This window comes from Mchenga conophoros, linkage group LG9 (assembly GCF_057382185.1).
Source record: "Mchenga conophoros isolate Kocher_MC1m ecotype Shallow Benthic linkage group LG9, M_conophoros_male_GT1.1, whole genome shotgun sequence".
Lineage (NCBI taxonomy): Eukaryota > Metazoa > Chordata > Actinopteri > Cichliformes > Cichlidae > Mchenga > Mchenga conophoros.
This window is the reverse complement of record NC_140534.1, coordinates 1,460,297-1,482,319: the sequence shown is the minus strand read 5'-3', so window position 1 is coordinate 1,482,319 and position 22,023 is coordinate 1,460,297. Positions and strand designations below refer to the sequence as shown.

General features: G+C 40.9%; 1 protein-coding gene and 1 long non-coding RNA gene across 2 annotated transcripts in view; one reads left to right on the top strand and one right to left on the bottom strand.

The window, feature by feature from the left end:
- The window catches only part of reck (reversion-inducing-cysteine-rich protein with kazal motifs), a 91,603-nt gene that overhangs the window by 5,262 nt on the left and 64,318 nt on the right, over positions 1 to 22,023 (top strand). Inside the window, exons 2-3 of the mRNA XM_085286135.1 lie at positions 19,308 to 19,366; positions 20,800 to 20,874. Of these exons, the coding sequence (XP_085142261.1) occupies positions 19,308 to 19,366; positions 20,800 to 20,874 (134 nt within the window). The remainder of the gene's footprint in view (positions 1 to 19,307; positions 19,367 to 20,799; positions 20,875 to 22,023) is intronic.
- Positions 8,192 to 8,920, bottom strand: LOC146566579 (uncharacterized). The gene is made up of 2 exons (XR_014893731.1): positions 8,392 to 8,920; positions 8,192 to 8,298 (listed from the first exon to the last, which is right to left on the bottom strand). It is a non-coding gene; the product is annotated as an uncharacterized LOC146566579 (long non-coding RNA).

Genomic DNA, 22,023 nt, shown 5'->3' with positions numbered 1-22,023 from the left:
ATTACAGCATTTACATTTATGTTAGACTACTTTTAATTAATGCTTTAGCCCACTTACAATGAAAATGAAAACAATCTTCTTCATGACCTGTGCAGCATGTTAACACTATTGGAAGGAAAAATAACTTGAACTCCAATTTTGAAAGCACAACTTTATTTAAAAAAAAATAAAGCTCTGACTTGTATTATGAGTCTGTGGTCTGAGAGAGAGTCTGTAACTCTGTCTGCAAATACAGTAAATACTGACCAACGTTGGGCAATTAATTATATAGTTACTTCTTCAAAAAAGTAACTGAGTTATGCAAACAAAGTGTTTTGCAGCTGTTTACCTAAAAATGCAGCCAAGGTGTTTTTAAACAAACATTTCAAACTATTTACAGAACAATCAGCTGTTCTGCATCAAATCTGATGCCACACAGATTATTTGTGCCGCTCCAAAAATAATTTGTGTCCACAATGAGATGAAGGAGAACAACAGCCTGATACCTGCAGGCCTGACAGCAGCAGATGTGTCACTGCTGTAACACCTGTAACACTCAGCAGGCGCCTCATTGTTCTGACACACAACACTACTGACTACACTACACACTAACTACACACTGACTACACACTAACTACACACTGACTACACTACACACTGACTACACACTAACTACACAAGATTAGCTTTGTCCGTCAGTTGTTCCGTCTGTCCTGCTCACGTCTCCAATGGTTGTACACGTTGTCATTAACGTGGCTTCACTCCACATCAGCCGCTTTGCTAAAACACCGGTGTCGCACATAAGGACGCTGTCATAGCCTGTCAGCGACGTTGATTAGCTGCGTATATACGAATGTGAATTGCATCAATGGCTGGACTGTGGGATAAGGTGGCATCGTTGTAATCCCATACTTGAGCAGCCAGTCACTGACTAACACTGCAAAAAAGAATTGTTAACGTATTTATTTTAATTTCAAATCAGGTTAGATTTGTTTTGTGCGCAATGCAGATTTTCTGTGCGCAGAGACGTGCCAGCAGTGCGCAGCTTAGAGGGAACACTGATTGGGGGTTAATGCTTCTAAATCATTGGGGTCTTTACATGGCTTAGTGGTTGTTGTTGGCCCAGACAGGCATTAACCCTTCCACTGCTGCTCTGCTTTTTGCCACTTTCAGTTTGCTCCATGTCTCTTCTGACTGTTTCTCCTCATATTTAGAAGAGTTAAGTTCCAGCTTTTATTCTTCCTGTCAAATCATCCTGGACTCTGTGGCTCCATTAAGAACTAGGCAGCCTAAAGCTGAGCCTAATGACAGAACCTTTGCTGTCAGAAGGCAACGTCACCGAGCAGAACATCGGTGGAAAAAAAGATGAACTGCAGGTGTCATTTCAAAGTTTAAACCACTGCTGGCATCACAACCAAACATGTTGCAAACAGGATTTCTGCCGACAGTCATAACTGTCCTCGTGTGTTATTTAACACTTTTGTTCTTAATACTCCACATAATGTCTGTTTGTACGCCTCTCCAGTCATCTTCAGTGCTTCCTTATTGAAAATGTTTCCACCACCAGGGCTGGTATCACAGCTCCATCTGTCTCTGTCCCTGGCACTGCTGCTTTCACTCAGTTTAAGCCTTTGATGCTCTCACTTTTAGAGGAAATGGTTCACCATATTAAGCCCTCAGGTTCGTCCTGTGATCCTGTCCCTAACGATTTTTTAAAATAAATTTAGCGTAGTATAGGGCAGTCTGTTCTTACCATTATTAACAGCAGTCTGTTCTCTGGTGAGGTTCCTGCAAAATGCAAATGTGCAGCAGAGCAGCCACTGCTTAAGAAGCCTGGCCTTGATCACGCTGTCCTGGCTAATTACAGACCTATTATAAGCTGCATTTGCTTTATAATGTTTTCTAAATATTTATTTGAAAAATATTTTCTAGATGAGCACCAAATCTGCATCAGTAAGGGTCTCTGACAACATCCTTCTTGCATGTGATTCTGGTAACCACGTTGTTCTGGTTCTGCTTGATTTAACCGCTGTCTTGAACACAGTAGACCATAACATTTTAAAATCTCGATTACATTACTCAGTGGGCACTTAAATGCTTTAGGTCTTTCTCTATTCTCTACCTTCTCTATTCTGAATCATCTGCTGCTTCTCTGGCATCCCAAAGGGCTCAATTTTAGGGCCACTGCTCTTTCCGTTATACCTGCTTTAAACTTTTTACATTTTAATGAAAATAAAATAGAGGTGGTGGTGTTTAGAGCCAGTGGTCCCTGTCAGTCCTCCTCTGTTGATTTGGGACCCCAAACCAACAGAAGTATATTCTAAACCTGTTATTACTGAGCTTGGTTATAAGTTGAAAAGTCAAATCAGAGCTGTGTTCAGTTTTTATCATTTAAAGCGATTGGCAAGGATGAAATCGCTTCTTTTTAGGCAACACTGGCAAACAGTGATGCATACTTTTATGGATTACAGTAATTCACTTTGTGTGACAGTCAATCAATCGTTATTCTTGCGTCTGCAGCTGGTTCAAAATGCAGCTGCATGACTTTAACAGGAAACAGGAACTCGTGAAAGAGAGCACATAAGCCCTGTTCACTGCACTGGCTGCCTGAGTTCATTTTAAAAGTCTTATATTTGTTTTAAAATGTTCTCACAGTCTTGCTGCAGCTTACCTCTCTGAGCATCTTCATCGCTACATGGATGTCAGATTCTAAGGTCAGCTGACCAGCTGCTCCTAGAAGTACCAAGATCCAGGAGAAAGCTCAGAGGGGGCGGGGCTTTCTCTACTGTTGCACGTTAGCCAGGCCACTTTTTAAAACGCATCTTAAAACCCATTTTTATTTGTTGGCTTTTGACCTTAGCAAGACTTCACTTTTCTTCTTTTTTTTTTACCTTTTTAATTGGTTTGTTTTATATCTTATGCATTTTTATTTTGTAGTTCCAATGTACAGCACTTTGTGTCAGTTGAGTTCATTTTAAAGCACTTTATATGGTATGGTGTTGTATGGTATGGCATTATTGGATGTGTTAACATCTGTTAACTATAGCTTCCACTTAACAGAGAGCATTTTGCAGTTCCTCTTCATTAAGACTCTAAGCTTTAACAATCGAATTAAGGAGTTTTTGTGTATTTCCAACTACATAGTTTTTACAGCTCTCATATTCACACTCCTATTCAACACTTTTATTTTAGCTGTAGAAGCAGCAATAGCTGTCTCGATCTCAAGCTGTTCCCTTCTTGCCTTTAACTTACATTTTTCAGTGCCTAAGGCTTTTCTTTGTGTCAAGGATGCTGCATATGCAAGCAGAACAGCACACTCTGCTTCCTCTTTCTGCTGTACAAACAATATGGATGAAATTTGATGAGCAGCCACCAGCTGAGCTTCTTGCAAAACTGAGACCTGATTTCTTTTCAGCTGGTGTAGCTGTCAGTGACACGCTGTCATCTGGGCTCAAATCTTCTTGATGCTGTTTTCAGCTTCAGTTATAAAGCCACTGAACTGCTCCTCTTTTAGAATAGAATAGAATAGAATTCAACTTTATTGTCATTGCACATGCACAGGTACAGGGCAACGAAATGCAGTTTGCATCCATCCAGAAGTGCTTTAGTGATATAGATATATTACAATATATATTAGCAATAATATAGATATGTGAGTATATTACAGAAATGGGTCTATTATGGTATGTTATAATGTACACGGTATGAAGTATGTTGTGAATATTCTATAACTAAGTATGTACAGGCTATGAACAGGATATAAATATGAAAAACTATACAGAATATGAAATAAATAACTTTACAGAATCTGAGATATACAGCTATACAGAAATGGGAACTATGCAAGTTGCAAACAGTTGTAGGATTAAAGATTATCGAATGTACAGAATGATTATTTACACAGAGCTATACAGTAGTGCAGTTAAGATAAGTGAGGGTGTAGATAGTTTCTACAGAGGCTATATAAAGTGCTAGTGGTTGTGAGTGGTGGTTCAGTCCATGTTATTATTGTGTGTTTGAGGGTACAGTTGTCCATTGTGGGTGTGTGTATGTTCAGTCCATGAGTTAACGTGGGTCAGATGTCAGGAGGCAGAGTTCAGGAGTCTGACAGCTGTGGGGAAGAAGCTGTTCCGGTACCTGGTGGTCTTAGTCCGGAGGCTCCTGTAGCGCCTCCCAGAGGGCAGGAGGGTGAAGAGTCCATGTGATGGGTGACTGGGGTCTTTGATGATTTTCCCAGCCCTTTTCAGACACCGCTTCCTGTAGATGTCTTTTATGGCAGGAAGTGGTGCTCCGGCGATGCGCTGGGCAGTTTTCACGACCCTCTGCAACGCCTTCCGGTCCGAGGCGGAGCAGTTCCCGTACCAGACTGTTATACAGTTGGTCAGGATGCTCTCGATGGTGCAGCGATAGAAGTTCACCAGGATGTCTGAGGACAGGTGGTTCTTCCTCAGAGTCCTCAAGAAGAAGAGGCGCTGGTGAGCCTTCTTGACCAGCTTGGAGCAGTTGGTCGTCCAGGTGAGATCCTCGGAGATGTGGACTCCCAGGAACTTGAAGCTGCTCACACGCTCCACAGCCGTCCCCTTAATGTGGATGGGTGGATGTGGGTCAGCATTCCTCCTGTAGTCCACAATGAGCTCCTTGGTCTTCTCGGTGTTAAGCAGCAGGTTGTTTCTGTCGCACCACTCAGCCAGACGATCCACCTCCTCCCTGTAGGCGGCCTCATCGTTGTCACTGATGAGGCCAATCACCGTGGTGTCATCTGCAAACTTAATGATGGTGTTGGAACCATCAGCAGGTCTGCAGTCGTGGGAGAAGAGGGAGTAGAGGAAAGGGCTCATCACACAGCCTTGTGGTACACTGGTGTTCATCGTGATTGTAGATGAACAGTGGTTATCCAGCCGGACATGTTGGGGGCGGTTGGTCAGGAAGTCCAGTAACCATTTGCAGATGAGGGAACTGATACCCAGGTCTGTCAGTTTCCTGATGAGTTGTGAGGGGTGGATTGTATTGAATGCTGAACTGAAGTCTATAAACAGCATTCTGGCGTAGGTGTTGTTGTTGTCCAGGTGTGAGAGGACAGAGTGCAGTGCAATGGAGACTGCATCCTCTGTGCTCCTGTTCTGGCGGTATGCGAATTGGTGGGGGTCCAGGGTGGGGGGGAGACAGGATTTGAAGTGTGCTAGGACCAGCTGCTCTAAGCACTTAGTGATGATGGGGGTGAGTGCTACTGGGCGGTAGTCATTGAGGCAAGATGGGTTGGAGTTTTTGGGTATCGGGACGATGGAGGTGGATTTGAAGCAGGCCGGTACCACAGCGTGGGCCAAGGACAGATTGAATATGTCTGTGAGCACTCCTGCAAGCTCCCCAGAACACGCTCTGAGAACACGCCCGGGGATGCCATCAGGACCTGCAGCCTTGTGGACATTGATCCTGCTCAGCACCGCTCCTACATCGGTGGGGGAGAGAGTCAGAGGTTGGTGGTCTGGCGTCACGTCTGCTTTGGTTGTGGTTGTGGGGTTCCCTCGCTCAAAGCGAGCATAAAAGTTGTTGAGCTCGTTGAGGAAGGAGACATCAGAGGATGCGGGGGAGGGTTTGGTGGTCCTGTAGTCTGTGATGGTCTGGAGTCCTTGCCACATGCGAGATGGCTTTTGGACTGAACCAAAACATGTGGTCCACATTCTTTCCATCTTCTGGCAACACATGTGTTTGCACATGTGAATTCTTCATGTAGTTCTGAGAAAATATTTAAATGCTCATCGGGTGGCTGTAGCTCAGGTGGTAGAGCTACAGCCACCTGATGGTGGCTCTAGCTCTGAAGGTTGGTGGTTTGATTCCTGGCTTCCCCTAGTCTGCATGCCAAATATCCTTGGGCATGTAGACTTGGGCAAGATACTAACCCCAAGTTGCTCTCCGATGCATCCATCGGAGTGTGAATGTTAGCTATAAAGCACTTAGAATGATGTGCTGGTGTAAATGAGTGAATGCACAAGTTGTGTAAAGTGCTTTGAGTGCTCAGATGAGCAGAAAAGTGCTATGTAAGAACCAGTCCATTTACCATCAACGATGTCATTAGTCCATCAATTGTATTCATTTTCAAAGTGGACTAAAGCGTGGACCTTTTTGTGTTTATGTGCCTGCCCAGCTGTTCTTCCAGACCCTTCAGGGTTTACCTTTGTGCCCCCTTGTGGCCAGTCACACTACTGCAGCTTGGTTATCTGGAGCTAGACTCTTGCATGCCTTCATCCTTTTACACAGCTTCTAATTTAACAGGTGTTCATGAAAACATGGTCTATGACACAAAGGCTCATTGGCTCATTTTATTAGAAGCTGAGTAACGTAATGAGGCAGAACACTCAGAAGCAGGATGGTTTTACTTAATGTAGTGGCTTATCTTCTTATAGTATATGAATTCCCGCTTACTTGGTTGTTTTGCTTCCACCATGATAAAAATCACCCTTCCTGCACAGCTTTTTCTCTCTCCCAGTTGTACTTCAAGATCAGTTAACCATCAAAAATCTGTTTCTGCATAATTCGCTTGCTTATTATGCACCAGTCTACTGTTGTGTACAGTGCTGTCGCCCGCTGTCTATTTTTGTTTGTTTTTCTTCAAAAATGACCTCTGACAATAAAGCCTCATTTCTGCTGTTCAGTACCAAAGATGTTGAAACTTTTACAAATGATGCCAAATTGCAAAACTCTTAGCCGTGTCTCTAATGAAACCTCTGTAACTTTGCTCTGCTTTACTTCAGCAGCATCAGGTAATCATGTTCTTATGTTGATTCATGTTTTCTTCAGTTTTTGATCTACTGCAGAACTGACTTTATAAAGCCAGGCCAGGAACATCTCCTTCATATTTTTCTGTCTCTTATCTTCAGTTACTTTGACACAAAGGCATCTGCTGTGGTGCTTACACCTTCGATGAAGTCTCACAAGTGTCAGCTTTGTTTTTATACATAGATATGGATATGTAGTGATAAATGATCATAATTATAATATTTCTGAGTGTCTGAGTCAAAATTGAACCAAATCGGGACCTTGTGAATCCGAATTGAATCAGTTCTAGAAATCAGTGACGAAACCCAGCCCTAGTGATCAGTCCCTTACAGTATGAATCACCTGTTGTTGCCACGCTGTATAAATAAACAGGTCCCAGCAAGCCAAATGGAGTGCAGCTCTGACAGTGGCTGATTGACAGTAGCTCAATAAGACTTTCAGTTGGCCTAAAAGTGATTCTGGCAAACCATCAGTCGACTCAGGAGGGGAAAGCAGTGCTTTACTCACATTGTATGCAGCGGCAGTGGGATGCTGCTGACTTCAACAGAGGATATAAGCAGGCTGTAAAAGGAACACTTTAAAGATCTCCGCAATCCCACTGCCATACCCTTTGCAATGGAAGCAGAGTCTGGGGATCTTCTGGTTGCATGAGCTGGACGAGGTAGCCAGGGTAAGGAAAGTCTGGGCTTCTCTTCTCAGACTGCTTCCCCAGTGACCTGAAACCAGATAAGTGGTGCAAAATGGATGGATGGATGGATGGATGCACGGATGGATGCATGCATGCATGCACGGATCGATGCATGCATGATGCATGCATGGATGGATGGATGGATGGGTATTTCACATTAACCTGTCACCTCATCTGCACCTTATCTACAGTGGTTATCATATTTACACATTCGGCTGGTCATAGATAAATTAGCACAGGTGTATTGTTTTGACTGGGTCCATAATGAGCTGAGATTATCCTCGTACTAACAAATTCTCATATTGGACCCACTTGGTGGATTTAAATGTCGTCATGTTTACCGACACAGACATGCTCTGTTCCAAAGCTGAACTTTTAGCCGTTTGGTGGTGTTTTTGACAGGAACTCTTGAAAAGGAATGTCTGCCCTTCGGTAGACATCAGTAAACAATGGCATCTGGGCAGTGGATTAAGAGCCAGATTTCTTCCTCCTCTCTGGTGCTCCTCCCCTGGGTGTCGCCCAGGATGCTTTAGTTTATAGACATTTGTCAAGTAGAAATATTGCTGTTCTAACATTTCACCCTCTGCTTGTGCCTGTACTTGTTATGTCATTTCCTGATCCATACACACATGATACACTCAAAAAGCAATGTATTAGACATTATGTTACGTAAGGCCCAAAATGGCCTACGTACAAGAAAGTAGTAGCTCTAATATTGACCAGTAACGAACCACCACACGCACACTGTAATGGGTTACACAAGATTTATTTGTTCTTTCTCCGGGTAAAACTACTGGCTGAAGACAACTCTGGCCAGGAATCCAAGGCCCAAAGCCACCGCGGTCAGGGTTGTTAGCCTGGTTACAAACAGGGGAAAGGTGGTCACTCGGAAGAACAAGCAGCCAAAACGTATCAATCCTGCAGCTTCCTCAAAAAGGCTTGCCACCCACCTTTTCAGGCCTGACTTCGTTCGAGGCTGGGTCTCCACATCACATCCTGGGAGCTGGAACTTCCCCAAAACTGGTCCAGTTTCCTTGTCAGGGGCACAGAGAGTCTCCAGTCCAGTGTTTGTTTTCCTGCCTTCCAGCACATCCACTCACATCCCAATAAGAATGAGTCCTCCCTCCAACATCCTCAGTTTATTTTAAAAGCAAAACCAGGCCAGGTTAAAAATCTTTTCCATTAAAATGTGCACACTTCATCCTGGATCTTCGAAGCTTCCCTGCTTCACCAGTGTCCTACAAAAAAAAAACAACGACAACCCCTACTTCCTCTTTCCTCTCCCCTTTATAGAGAAGGGCTCCAATCCTCCCCAATCAGCTGCTCCCTGTATTCAACTCCAAATAGCTGGCAGCTGGACTAGAGTAGAATCTCCACTCCCACATGGGTGTGGCCCACACCTCGCATCAAACACAAAAAACACCAAAGCATGCAATTAATACAAAACAAAATCTAAAGAAATGCCAACCCAAAAGCTTAGTGGGGATTCTCTCCATCCTTTTCCACCATGCTATACTCTGTAACAATTACTCATTACTTTAATTTATAGTAATGCAGTAGGTTATTTAATTATTTACTTGAAAAAGTAATTTGTTACACTACTCAACGCATTGCTTTGATTTTACTTACGATTTTAAACTTTAGGGATGTAAAAACATTTACAGGTATAAATGGATGCTACAGATACAGCTCCTTTGAAATGACAGACTCACGCTACCCTCCTATCATACTGACTTTATTTTCTCTGTAGACAGTGTGTACATATTAAGGGTGTAAAACTATTGCAGTGTGAACTCGTGCTTTTAGATATAGAAACTGTAGTAAGAGAGAGCGAGACAGGAATGATTTCAGCTGGATTTTTATTCTTATTTCCACATATAAGGAGACATATTTGGACTTACATGTGTGCAAACATTGTCAGTTATGAAGTTTAACATATGTAGATACTTACACCCTCTGAGTGACGATTACAGTAATGCAGATGTTCAAACCCAAACAAACTAACTTTGTCTCACTGAGAAAACAAACTGAAAACCTGCAGATGAAGAAATTGACCTACAGGCAGAACTGCAGTAGCACTTTCAGTAAATCTATGACATTTTGCAAACATCTGTACATTTTGTTCACAATGTTCTCAGGAACATTAATGAAATAACAGTGTATACCTGTTTCACATTTTCACTGCCTAACATCTACTCCTACTAGCAGCGAGTGAGAGATCAAATGAGTATTATTTAGTATGATGAATTAATACTGAGCCAGCTGAATTTAGCTTTCTGGTGTGTCCCTTCATAACAGTCCCAGGTTCTCGTGTTGCCTACCCTGGTTCAGAATGATTATTACTAACACAGGCATGGTGCTAAGAATAAAACAGGCCCGTGTGCATGTTCAAACATTTTGTATACACCTTTGTTTTTGTGCAGAATAAGAAAGTTGAATGAATAAATTCATCCAATTCTGTTGTTTGAGGAGGCAGACGTTTTCTCCAAGCTAATCTAGAAGTACATTTCTATATTGAGTAATACACAAACCATTTTTTAAATTCCACCTCATGAGGATATTTTTTTTTCCAATGCATTGGGCAGGAAGGAATATGATGCATTTGCTTCCATGTGTGGGCTGCAGCAAACACAATCATGTGGAAAGGTCTTTACGTATCCTCTGCCAGAACCTCTGCACAGGCATACGGGACCACATAGCATGCATGTAGTTCTCAGTGGAAATGCCTGAGCATATGCTTGACTCTGCGTGCCTCACATCCTTTCTTCTGTGTAGTGTGCTCCATGGACAGTTTTGTATTGTATGAGTTGTAAGTTCAGGCTTTTAGTCATTTTGAAGATGTTTAAGCCTCTTTGTGTCCAAAGGTTTGATCTGGATTGATTGATTGATTGATTGATTGATTGATTGGTAATTTATTTCAACATGTGAACAATATACAAGTACATTTAGAAAAGAAATAAGAGAGAAAAAAATACTATACAAATTACATACAAAAAACCATTCTGATTAATTTACATGTTGAAAGGGAGTGGGAAGAAGTATACACTTATTTAATCCCACCCCTTTGCCATAAATTATCAGTGAATATTTAGTCAGCTTCCTTACTGATATAATTTGTAATAAAAATAGTGAACAGATTTCTGATATACTATATACTATAATATCACATCATGAATTTTTTGTTTGTTTTTAAATAGAGACATTCACTTAATTTAAATATTTTCCTTTTCTTTATAGATCGAGAAGATCATATTTTTATAACTCTTTTTGAACAGTTTTATGTTTGGACATTGCTTTAATTCCATATTCAGTTTGTTCCATAGTTTCACTCCTTGAACAGAAACACAAAAGCCTTTTCTTGTAGTACGTACCTTCATTGTTTTGAAGTTACAAAAACCCCTTAAATTATAACTTCCTTCTTTCAAAAAAAACATACTCTGAATATTACCTGGCAGTTCTTTATTTTTTGCTTTGAATAGAATTTGTGCTGTTTGGAATTTCACTATATCGTCAATTTTCAATATTTCAGACTGCAAAAATAGTGAGTTTGTATGTTCCCTATAACCTGCATTGTGGATGATTCGAATTGCTTTTTTTGAAGAGTAAAAAGTGAATGTAATGTGGTTTTATAGTTATTGCCCCAGACCTCTGCACAATAGCTTAAGTATGGTGAAACCAGTGAACAGTAGAGAATATGAAGTGATGTTCAGTCGAATACCTGCTTTGCCTTGTTTAGTACTGCAATGCTTCGTGATACTTTGGAATGAATATATCTTACGTGAGCTCTCCAGTTAAGTTTTTCATCTATTATTACCCCCAGAAATTTATTTTCACTGACTCTTTCAATATCAACACCATTTATTTGAATCTTTGCATTTGTATTTAAACTACTATTTCCAAATAACATCAGTTTAGATTTATTCAAATTTAATGATAATTTGTTTTTATCAAGCCAGAACTTCACTTCACTTATTTCATATCCTCCAACAAATTCTGCAGATCATCACCAGAGCAAAAAATGTTTGTATCGTCAGCAAAGAGAACCATTTTTAATACTTTGGACACTTTACAGATGTCGTTAATGTACAAGTTGAAGAATTTTGGACCCAAAACTGACCCTTGGGGTACACCACAAGCAATGTCCATACATAAGGAGCAACCACCATTTATTTTCACAAACTGCTTTCTGTCACTTAAATAACTCCGGACCCAATCTAAAACTACCCCTCTGACACCATAACGTTCCAGTTTTCTTATTAATATATCATGATCTATAGTGTCAAATGCCTTTGTCAAGTCTATGAATAACCCAGCCACATATTGCTTTTTGTCTATGGAATTTGTGATGTATTCTATTGAATCTAATAGTGCAGATGATGTTGATCTGCTTGATCTGAATCCGTACTGACTCTCAGTGAGTAGTTTATGTTTATCTATAAATTTTTCCAGTCTGTTTTTAAACAGTTTTTCAAGAACTTTTGAGAATTGAGGTAGTAAAGAGACAGGCCTGTAGTTTGTGAAATGGTGTTTGTTTCCAGATTTGTATAGAGGTATAACTTTTGCTATTTTCATTCTGTCTGGAAATCGACCAGTTTGAAATGATAAATTACAGATGTATGTAAATGGTTTTATAACAGCCTCAATGACTCTTTTAACAACTATCATATCAATATCATTACAATCCAAAGATTTGTGATTTTTACATTTTTTGACAATTTCAAGAACTTCATTTTCATCAACGGCTGTGAGAAACATAGAATATGGATTTCTGTCAATCAGTGTATCGGGTTTTTCCTGTGGTTTCCCAGGATGAGTGATTGTTCTTGCTAAATTTGGTCCAGCAGTTACAAAGAATTCATTGAGACTATTTGCCACAACATCCATATTGTATTCTTCATGGTCATTACAAATGAAATACTTGGGATAGTTCTTTTGTCCAGTCCCACATTTTATAACACTGTTCAGGATTTCCCATAATCTTTTATTATTATTTCTATTTATATCTAATTGCTTCTGTTGGATTGTAATGTTATTTTATGCCATGTTAGACCCTGAATTAAAGATTGTGAATTATTATGTAGTTTAGTTTGCATTTTCCTCCTGAATTAGAAGAAGCTGATAACTATTGCATTAGCTAAACTGATTTGCATTACATTAAACTGCTGACTTGTTGTGAATGAATGACATTGTTTTATGATGCATTATACTGCTGAGTTATAAGAAATACTGTTCGCAGAGAGTTATTGCCTTATTTGTCTGATTAGAAGAGAACAGAATATGCTGGAGTTTTCTGCCCCATCTCAGCAGGAGCAGATAAACAGGGAGCCAAGGTCGTAGCTTAGGCGCTGTGTGAGAGAAAGCATGCGAATGTTTAGGCTTTTTATGATAAGGTGGAGGCACCAGAGGCTATAAAAGTTTGAGCAATGCTCTACCATTTTGAGATCAGAGGCTGTCTGCATACAGTGTCCATCTCCCACGCGTGTGATCATTAAAATCATCGTTTGACTCAACCCGGCCGGACCAGTGTTGTTATTGTGGTTTTTTCTCTTGTCTCCATCCCCAATTTTGAACTCGTAACAGTTCTTATAGTATTCCATTTTACTAAATCTAAGTATATTAGTTAACCTATTTTTATATCTTTTGTATCTGATTTCAGCATCTTTAGTTCTCGTTCTTAAGAACTCTCTGTATAGAGCATTTTTCTTTATACATGCATTTTGCAGACCTTTTGTTATCCATGGACAGTCCATATATTTCTGTTTCGTACTATATTGCTTTATTGGACAGTTGGTATTGTACAGTAATGTAAATATTCTAAGGAATTTATTATAAGCACTATTAACGTCCTGTTCCTGATATACTTCACCCCAGTTTTCCTTCAATAAATCTTTTTTAAATGCATTCATTCTTTCTTCTGTTCTTACTCGTCTGTACTCTTTTTTACTGTCCATTTTATTGATCTTGTAATTCCTATCATAGATTGTAAAAATTGGCAGATGGTCACTTATGTCGTTAATCAGGAGTCCACTTACAGTCTTATTTTCAATGTCATTTGCAAAAATGTTGTCTATGAGAGTTGCACAATGTGATGTAATCCTGGTAGGTCTAGTAATTTTAGGGAATAGGTTCATACAGTGCATTGTGTTTATAAATTCCTCAGTGGTTTTATGTTTATTTGGGTTTAGCAAATCAATATTGAAGTCTCCACAAATGAAAACTTTTTTGCGAGCTATTTCAATAAATGTTTCTTCTATCCAGTCTTTAAATGTCTCAATACTACTACCTGGAGCTCTGCATATACAGCTAATGATTACATTTTTACTTTTTTCCTTACAAATTTCAACTGTAATACATTCTAGTACATTATCAATCACCATCGTCATCTTTTCCACCACATTAAATTTCAAGGATTTGTCCACATACAAGGCCACTCCTCCTCCTCCTTTGTTTCGCCTAGTTATAAATGTGAATTCATAACCCTCCAGTTCAAAGTCTGTTCCTTTTTCCATATTGATCCAAGTTTCTGATAAGGCAATGACACTAAATGGATGTGAAAACTGGTTAAGATATTCTTTGATATGACTAAAATTAGCATAGAGACTTCTACAGTTAAAGTGGATAATTGATCATTTATTCTCAGTTTTAATCCTCTGATTGTAGTCTTTATTTGTCATGTGTATTGTGATCCATATAGTTAAATGTTTTCAGTTCCAATTGATCATATTCTGCAACTGTCTGACTGATGCAGCTGATTCTTCCAGATGTATCTGAGTTCTTCCTTCCAGTGTGTGTCATAAGTGAGTGTGTGGTTGTCTGTTACCTTGTTTGCCGTCCAGATCGTGTTGCTCACTGATATTTTTCGAGATCCGCCATATTTTTAATGGTCAGAACTTTGGCTTCCTCTGGTGATCCGTTTAGTTTAATGAATATTTTGCAGTTCGTCGTCCAAGTGCTTTGGATTTTTCCCAGCTTCTTAAGGTGTCGCGCTTTTTTGGCTATTTCAGCGTTGTGTTTGGTTAGATGTTCATTGATAAAGACATTAGATCCTTTTAATTTCTTCCTTGTTTCAGCAGCGTAATCTTGTGCTTTCGATTTACAAACCTTAATATAATAGCCGGTATGTTGCCGTTCCTCCTGGGAAGAGGGTGGCATGCTTCGACAGAGTTACAGTCCAGGGCAATCCCTTTGGACCGCAGGAAAGCAGCCACCTGTTGTTCCGTGGAGCTAATGTCAAGCTCTCCAGGTTCCTCGTTGCTGTCAGCGGTCACCGCCTGAGCGTATGACCGGGGTTTAATATGGAGCCCAGTGATGATGACGTCGTTTATCCTGGAGTATTGTTCCAGGTCAGCGACCTTACTTTCCAGGTATGCAATCTTTTTATCTTTTTCGGCATTTTGGATGCGGAGGAGCTTTACCTCCTCCACAATTTCAATGTTATTTTTCTGCTGCAACCTGATAGTAGAAATTTCCTCCATTATGAAGTCAAGGGACTTTTTAATGTCCTCGACTTCCTCAGCTGTCGGTGTCCTCTTCGGCCCCATTTTATCTGGTTACCCTGGTAGCAGGTTCAGTCAGCTGATTCCTCAGTCAGCTGTTAGCCTGGTAACGTGTTGGCTAGCCTGCAATTACCTCGTTAAAATGGATGGAAAAGATCTCGCTACCACTTTGTGGTTGGGAGGAAGATTGAATCATCATTTTTATTAATAACGTATACATTTGTTGTAACTATTACCCAAGTAGGTATTTCTAAGTTGAATTGACTGGGGTTAACTCCCTCCCGATTCTGCCCCCTCTCTCCTCCACGGTCTCACTGAACTCTGTCACACACACACTCACACACACACACTCTCTGACTCACTCACTGGCCTGCACCAGTTACCAGTCACTTTGTGGAGCATTGGACTGCCATTACCTCATAAGACTTTGTTGTTACACTTTCTCTTACTGTACACTACTAAATCTCCATTTGCACTATTTGCCTATTTGCACTACTCTGCCTGGTTTACACTCAATGTCACTTACCCATTATATTGTATATTGTATAGCTTTCTTGTTATATGTAAAATTGTATTTATTTAAATTTTTACTTTTTAATTATTTTACTTGCATTTTTAATCACTTTTATATTTAATTATATTTAAATGTTCATTTGCTATTTATCTAGGGATTGAGAGTAACGCAATTTCTATTCTCTGTATGTCCTGTACATGTGGCAGAATCGACAAATAAAGTTGACTTTGACTTTGACTTTGACTTAAATCCAGCTGATCACAGGCTGTGCACAGAAAACCTGCTGGATAGAAATGACTGTGAGTTGTGACTCTTTCCCCACACTGAGACACCATAATAAGACACTTTGTAAGCCATATAGGACAACTTTCTGTGGTAAAAACAAACTTTTACGCTTCATATTTCAATTATACGAACTTTAGATTATAATCGTATCACAGTTAGTCGACTAAAACTCAAACTTAAAGAATTTAGATGCCTGAAGTAGTCAGATGTAAAAGTATTTGGACAAACACACTTTTGTAATTTTAAATCAAAAGGGTTGCAATAACACACACACACATACACAGACACGCACAGCTTGGTCTTCATGCAGATCTCACACCTCGTGCTCCTCTGTCCCATATCTGTGGCATTTACGTATTATTTGGCTGCAGCACTTGCTTCAGTACTTGCTAGAGCAGGTCACCTACTAACTTGAAGGCTGGTGGTTTGATCCCAGTCTGCATGCCTGGATTGCTGGTGTGAATGGGTGAATGTGCAAGTTGTGTAAAGCACTTTGAGAAAAGCACCATATAAGAACCAGTCCATTTACTTGGAGAGTTCAGGCTTTATTGTTAGTTTTAATGAAGGTTTTTGTTTTTATTTTTTGTAATTCATATTTACAGAGCTTGTGTGCGATACTGTGATCTTAGTTGGTGTGAGGGAGAATTGTGTTTTAGCCATATTACAGTCCTAATGATTTCACACAGCAGAACAGTCATTCTCTCTGTTTTTGTAAATATTATATTTAGTATTTTTCCTTTATTGGATAGAGACAGCAAAGAGGAGAGAGAAAGAGGGAGACGTGCAGTAAAGGTCATCTTTAGTAGTTACGTATGTATGGAAACAATAGCAGTGTGTTTAAAATAATAATCATAAAATAAATAAGGAAACTTCATGGGAAGAAGATACATTATTGGCTGAAAATCCTTTTTACACAGTTTATTTTAAATGGCAACTATTTTGAGTAAAGACTATAACAAATATAGAATAAATATTAAACAAGGACAAAAGCGATGATAATCATACCTTAGTTTTATATTTGGTTACAACCTGATTTTTTTATTCAATCAGGAATAACATAATAATCTCAAAGCAGCTATAAATCTGTGCCTGAGCTGAAGTAGGCACTTTGCCCTTCTCCAGCTGAGGACCATGGCCTCAGACTCTTGTCTTCACACTAGGGTGGGGTCTACTGCAGTGTGGGTTGGAGGCCCCCACCCGATGAAGCCAACAGAACCACATCATCTGCAGATAAGAGGAGGTTCTGTGCAGTTAACTTTCTTTTTCTGAATGAAGTTGATATGCTACAGCAGCGGTCCCCAACCCCCGGGCCTCGGACCGGTACCGGTCCGTGAGTCGTTTGGTACCGGGCCGCGAGAGTTGAGGCTCAGGTGTGAAATGTTTGGTTTTCAGGGTTTTATCGGTTTTCAGCATTATTTTGTTATCGTTTTGATCGTTAACTCGGTTTTCCTGGGTCTTTTCACGTGTGTTATGAATAAATCTTCTTTTTTTGGTACCAGTACCGGTTTTATTTTGTTGTATTTATCCGCGACACCTTAAAGGCCGGTCCGTGAAAATATTGTCGGGCATAAACCGGTCCGTGGCGCAAAAAAGGCTGGAGACCGCTGTGCTACAGTGTATTTTATTCCAACTGCTATTGAAGTGAACAGTGTGGCTCTGGGGAGGACTCTGGTTCCTGTGTGGATGCGAAGCTCAAATTGGGCCACCGCTTAACAGCCAGCCATCAGCCCTTCCCAGTCCCTCCAGTTATTACATCACCTGCCATTGTTTGCAAAATCTGTGTGTGTGTGTGAACAAGAGTTTATTTGTTCTGAGGTCAATAGGCCAAACTGTGGACGCAGCTTTAGAAATACTGAGAGGACGTATAACATCAAATGTACACATTCAAAGAGAGAAACAGTTACTGTCCAGTAAACCTAAAGGACACTTCATCATCATCATCATCACTTTACCATGAAGGTTGCAATTTTTAGGCTACAGCGCAGGTTTGAACTTTACTCAGCAGGCTCTCCACATCACACACTCACAGCACAGCTCCTCTTTAGACACAAGTGTAAAAGACCCGCACACACAAAGCTACAGATCATTTGTTTCACGTCTGTCAGCACACTCACTTTCTTTCACATCTCATCATGCCTGCCAACAGTGGTCATTAAGGAGGGCGCAACAAAAGGAAGCTACTGGCTGGTGCAGGGGTGTACGCGGATTGAAAGACCAAACAAGGCCATGGATACAACAGAATGTACTTCTCATCGTGTTTTAAACACATGCAGTGTGTAGCGTCACACACAGGCTGTGATGAATGCAGTGTCAGTACCCCCCGGTTACTATAGTTCAGCTGTGAGGCAAGTACTTAGCTGAGTGATACACATGAAAGCTTTCAGCCATGTGTGTAGACAAGATGGGTTTGTTTTTACACAGCACTGGAAATAATTTTCTCACTTTTAGTGTCATTTTTGCACTTTGAAGTCTGTAAAAGAAATGAAATGATTTGAATAATATGCTGTGGCCTTCATGTACGTCAGATCTCATCTGAACTGAGCACCTGCACAAACACACTGCACTAACTCATGTAATCCCAACTCTTTCAGGCAAAAGTATTTTTGGACAAGATACTGAAACATAAATTACTGTCCTCCTAGCAACTGCCAAACCCAGACTCATACGTCAGATGGGAAAGGGTGATCGGTCACTCTGTTATTCTCGAGAGCACAGTGGCCACGCGCTTTATTCCACTGAACCTGATGCGTTGATGGGCTTAGCGATGTAAGGGTTGGATGCAACTGGAAACCAGTTCCAAGCAAAAGTTCCGAAGCACACTTAAATACTCACATCAGTGCATAGTGGCGTCTGCTTCATCTCAACCAACCAGTTTAATGTATTTGCATAGCATGAAGGTTAGTGCAACAAAGTCACTCTGAGATTGGAAAGGACGTGTCAGAAGACGTCATCATCTCATGTGGATCCAGTTGAATCTATTGTACTAACATAGACCGCTGTCAACCACTTTCATGTAATCCAACAAATAGTAGAGCTTCCCTTTGTTCACATTCAGGACTCTTTGTCAAAGTAGGTCAGTTTTGTTTTTTTGAGTTTGTTCTCTTTGCTTTTGCGTTTGGTTGTTTTAACAGTCCACGTGCTTCTTTAACTTGCTTGGTACCATCGTAGCATTAAGCAAACTGTACTGACAAAGACCTCACTGGGGCTAGGTGCTGTTGGCATCCCAGTTCAAGCTATCAGGCAGGTAACTCTCACAAGTGCTGTCAGTTTATCTTCTTAGGTTGGTGGTTTGTGTAATCATCTGTTCTCCCTGTTATTAAGCTGCTCAGTGTCATTCGAGGGCTTTAATATATCACACTCTCATAAATCCTGACATCCAGTAACTATGCTGACTAACTTGGCTCAACTGGCATTACCCCAGTACAGTTGGAAAAATAATGCCATCAAATCCCTGGATTTGCCTCCAGCCACAGCAGTGTGATTTGACATCATGTGAGAACCGTAGCTCTGGGTGAACCAAACACTGATGGCGATGCTCTAACTGACTCTAACTTGATGCTTCTGTCTGCAGATCCCTCCTGTTGCCACCATGCTGCCGAATTCTCACCTTGCAGAGAAGCTTGTGGCCAGGTATGAACATACACATTCACAAACACATAGATGCTTGTTTCATGGCTGTGTCCATTTATGTATTTGCCCTCAGAGAGCCTCCAATGAGAGGTTTTCAACCAAGTAAATGTGCTACCTGCAGTCCTCCAAAACCCCAACAGCATGTAGCTCAGCTGGGCGTAGGTCAAATGCTGATTGGCTTACGAATGACCCAGACCAGGTAAAGGATTATCATGCCCCTCCCAGACAGCACCAGTTGGACCACACACTTTGGACACTGCCTCCATTTGGCAAGAGATGCTCTCTGCAGTTAGACGGGCTTTCATTTGCTCCCTAAGGTCATCTAACGCACTACCAGTGGAACACCATGTTGATCCCACAACAAGCCTTACTCACATCAAATCAGATTGTCTTTGAAGCTATCAACTTCAGTCTCAACTTTTTTTAACTGACAGAAGGTGACGCTCGCTCTCCATCCTCATGTCAGTGAAAGAGGACTAAAGGAAATGTGAGAGAGGCTTTTGCATCAGAGCAAAAAGCAGCTGAGTGTTACAGTTTTATTGCTGCACCTTAAGGAGGTGCTTGGGAAATTGTGGGTGAGGGGTGAGAAGGGGTGATGGTTTCAAGAGAGATGCCGAGTAGACCTTACTGTGATCTTATTGACCAGCAAGTGAAAGTTGAAAACCAGTAAAGAAAAAGCTCAGAAAATGCTGAAAATCAAGTGTTGTAAGATGCACAAAAAGGGGAAGTAGTCTTTGGAAGGGTTAGTATTAGTTTTTGTTTTTAAGTAAAACTTTTTTACATTCAAAGATTTCAGAAAATATAAATTTAACTATTGACTTTCAGTCACAGTATCTCCAAAAAACCAAGCACTGCTCTGACAGAGACGCTCTGCTGACATCACCTAGTGGTGAGCCTCGTCCCACCCAGACTGGTTTGAGGCAGAACAAACCATGTACCAGCTTTGATTCAATGTTATTTATACAGCACCAAAACACAACAACAGTCTCCTCAATGTGCTTTGTATTGTAAGGTCGACCCTACAATAATACATACAGAGCAAAACCCAACAATCATATGACCCCCTATGAGCAGCACTTTGGCGACAGTGGGAAGGAAAAACTCCCTTTTAACAGGAAGAAACCTCCAGCAGAACCAGGCTCAGGAGGGGCGGGGCCATCTGCTGTGATTGGTTGGGGTGAGAGAAGGAGGACAGGATAAAGACATGCTGTGGAAGAGAGACAGAGGTTAATAACAGATATGATTCAATGCAGAGAGGTCTGTTAATACATAGTGAGTGAAGAAGAAACACCCAGTGCATCATGGGAATCCCCAGCAGCCTACACCTATTGCAGCATAACTAAGGGAGGATTCAGGGTCACCTGGTCCAGCTGATCCAGATTGACGGTGTAGATTGTGTTATATAAAGTCATGATTTTTGCTTTTTCCTGCAGCTCACCACTATAAAGAGTGAGTCACGTCTGAAGCATCTCCTGCAGAGGTTACCTGGTTACTGTCCAGAGTCTATGGTGAGTCCATTTCACATACAGCAGCTACACGTACACTAACCAACAAGATGGCTTCTATTGGAAGCCTTGTCTCATGATTGTATTGTGTTGTGTCATAAGGTTTGAATATATAACACTTAGAAAATGTTGTGAATAAAAATGTTTATTAGCCTCACAGAGTAACTCGTATATATTTTGGCTCTAATATGCACAATTTCTGCAGAAGACTCATATCAGCATCTCTGCAATATAACTGACACGTGGACATGAGTTTGTGTGGATGCATGTTGGAGTGTGAGGGCAGGGTTCGCTCAGGTACAGTTGGCCCTGAAGTTAATGAGAAGCCAGTACAACAGAATTTACAGGATGCAGGAGCGTACTTAGAAGATCTAGGGCCAGAGCTACTGCACATGAGCCCAGTCCCCAAATAGTACTGATCGGTGTGGTTCGTTTTTTGGATCATTTACAACAGGGCTGCCCAGTCCCAGTCCTCGAGAGCTACTATCCTGCAGCTTTTAGATGCATCCCTACTCCAACACAGCTGAATCAAATGGTTTGATTACCTCTTCAGCATGCCATCATGTTTGGCAAAGGCCTGATAACAAGCCATTCATTTGATTCGGGTGTGTGGGAACAAGGATGCATCTAAAAGCTGCAGGACGGTAGCTCTCGAGGACCGGGATTGGGCACCCCTGATTTACAACATTTGCATTGTTTTCAGTTCATTTTTCTACCAACAGCTGTGCAATTTAGCTCAAACAAATAGATGATGTTCAGCTGCAACACAAGGAGCTGTTGTTAATTACAGTAAGAAAAACAAACAACTAGTACACATGTACGTTAAATTTAGGCCTACGCAGGTCATTATAATGCAAACAGGCTCCAGTAACAACAGGCTCTGATGTAGACTGTCCCCATGTGCCCATGTTCTCTAGCATTCTTGTATTTCGACAACTTGCGAAGGAATAAAACTTTGAGGACTAAAACAAACCATGAACTACTCACTGGCAAAGGTTTATTTTTATGCTCTGCAACCGACGCTGTTGCTACAAAAGTTTCTTCTGCTGGATCTGTTTGCTAAAAACAAAATGGATTTGCAGACTTTGTGAGGGGGTCCGTACTCCTGAGCTGTAAACAGCTGGGAGGGCTGGTGGGCGGGGCAGCGTGGAC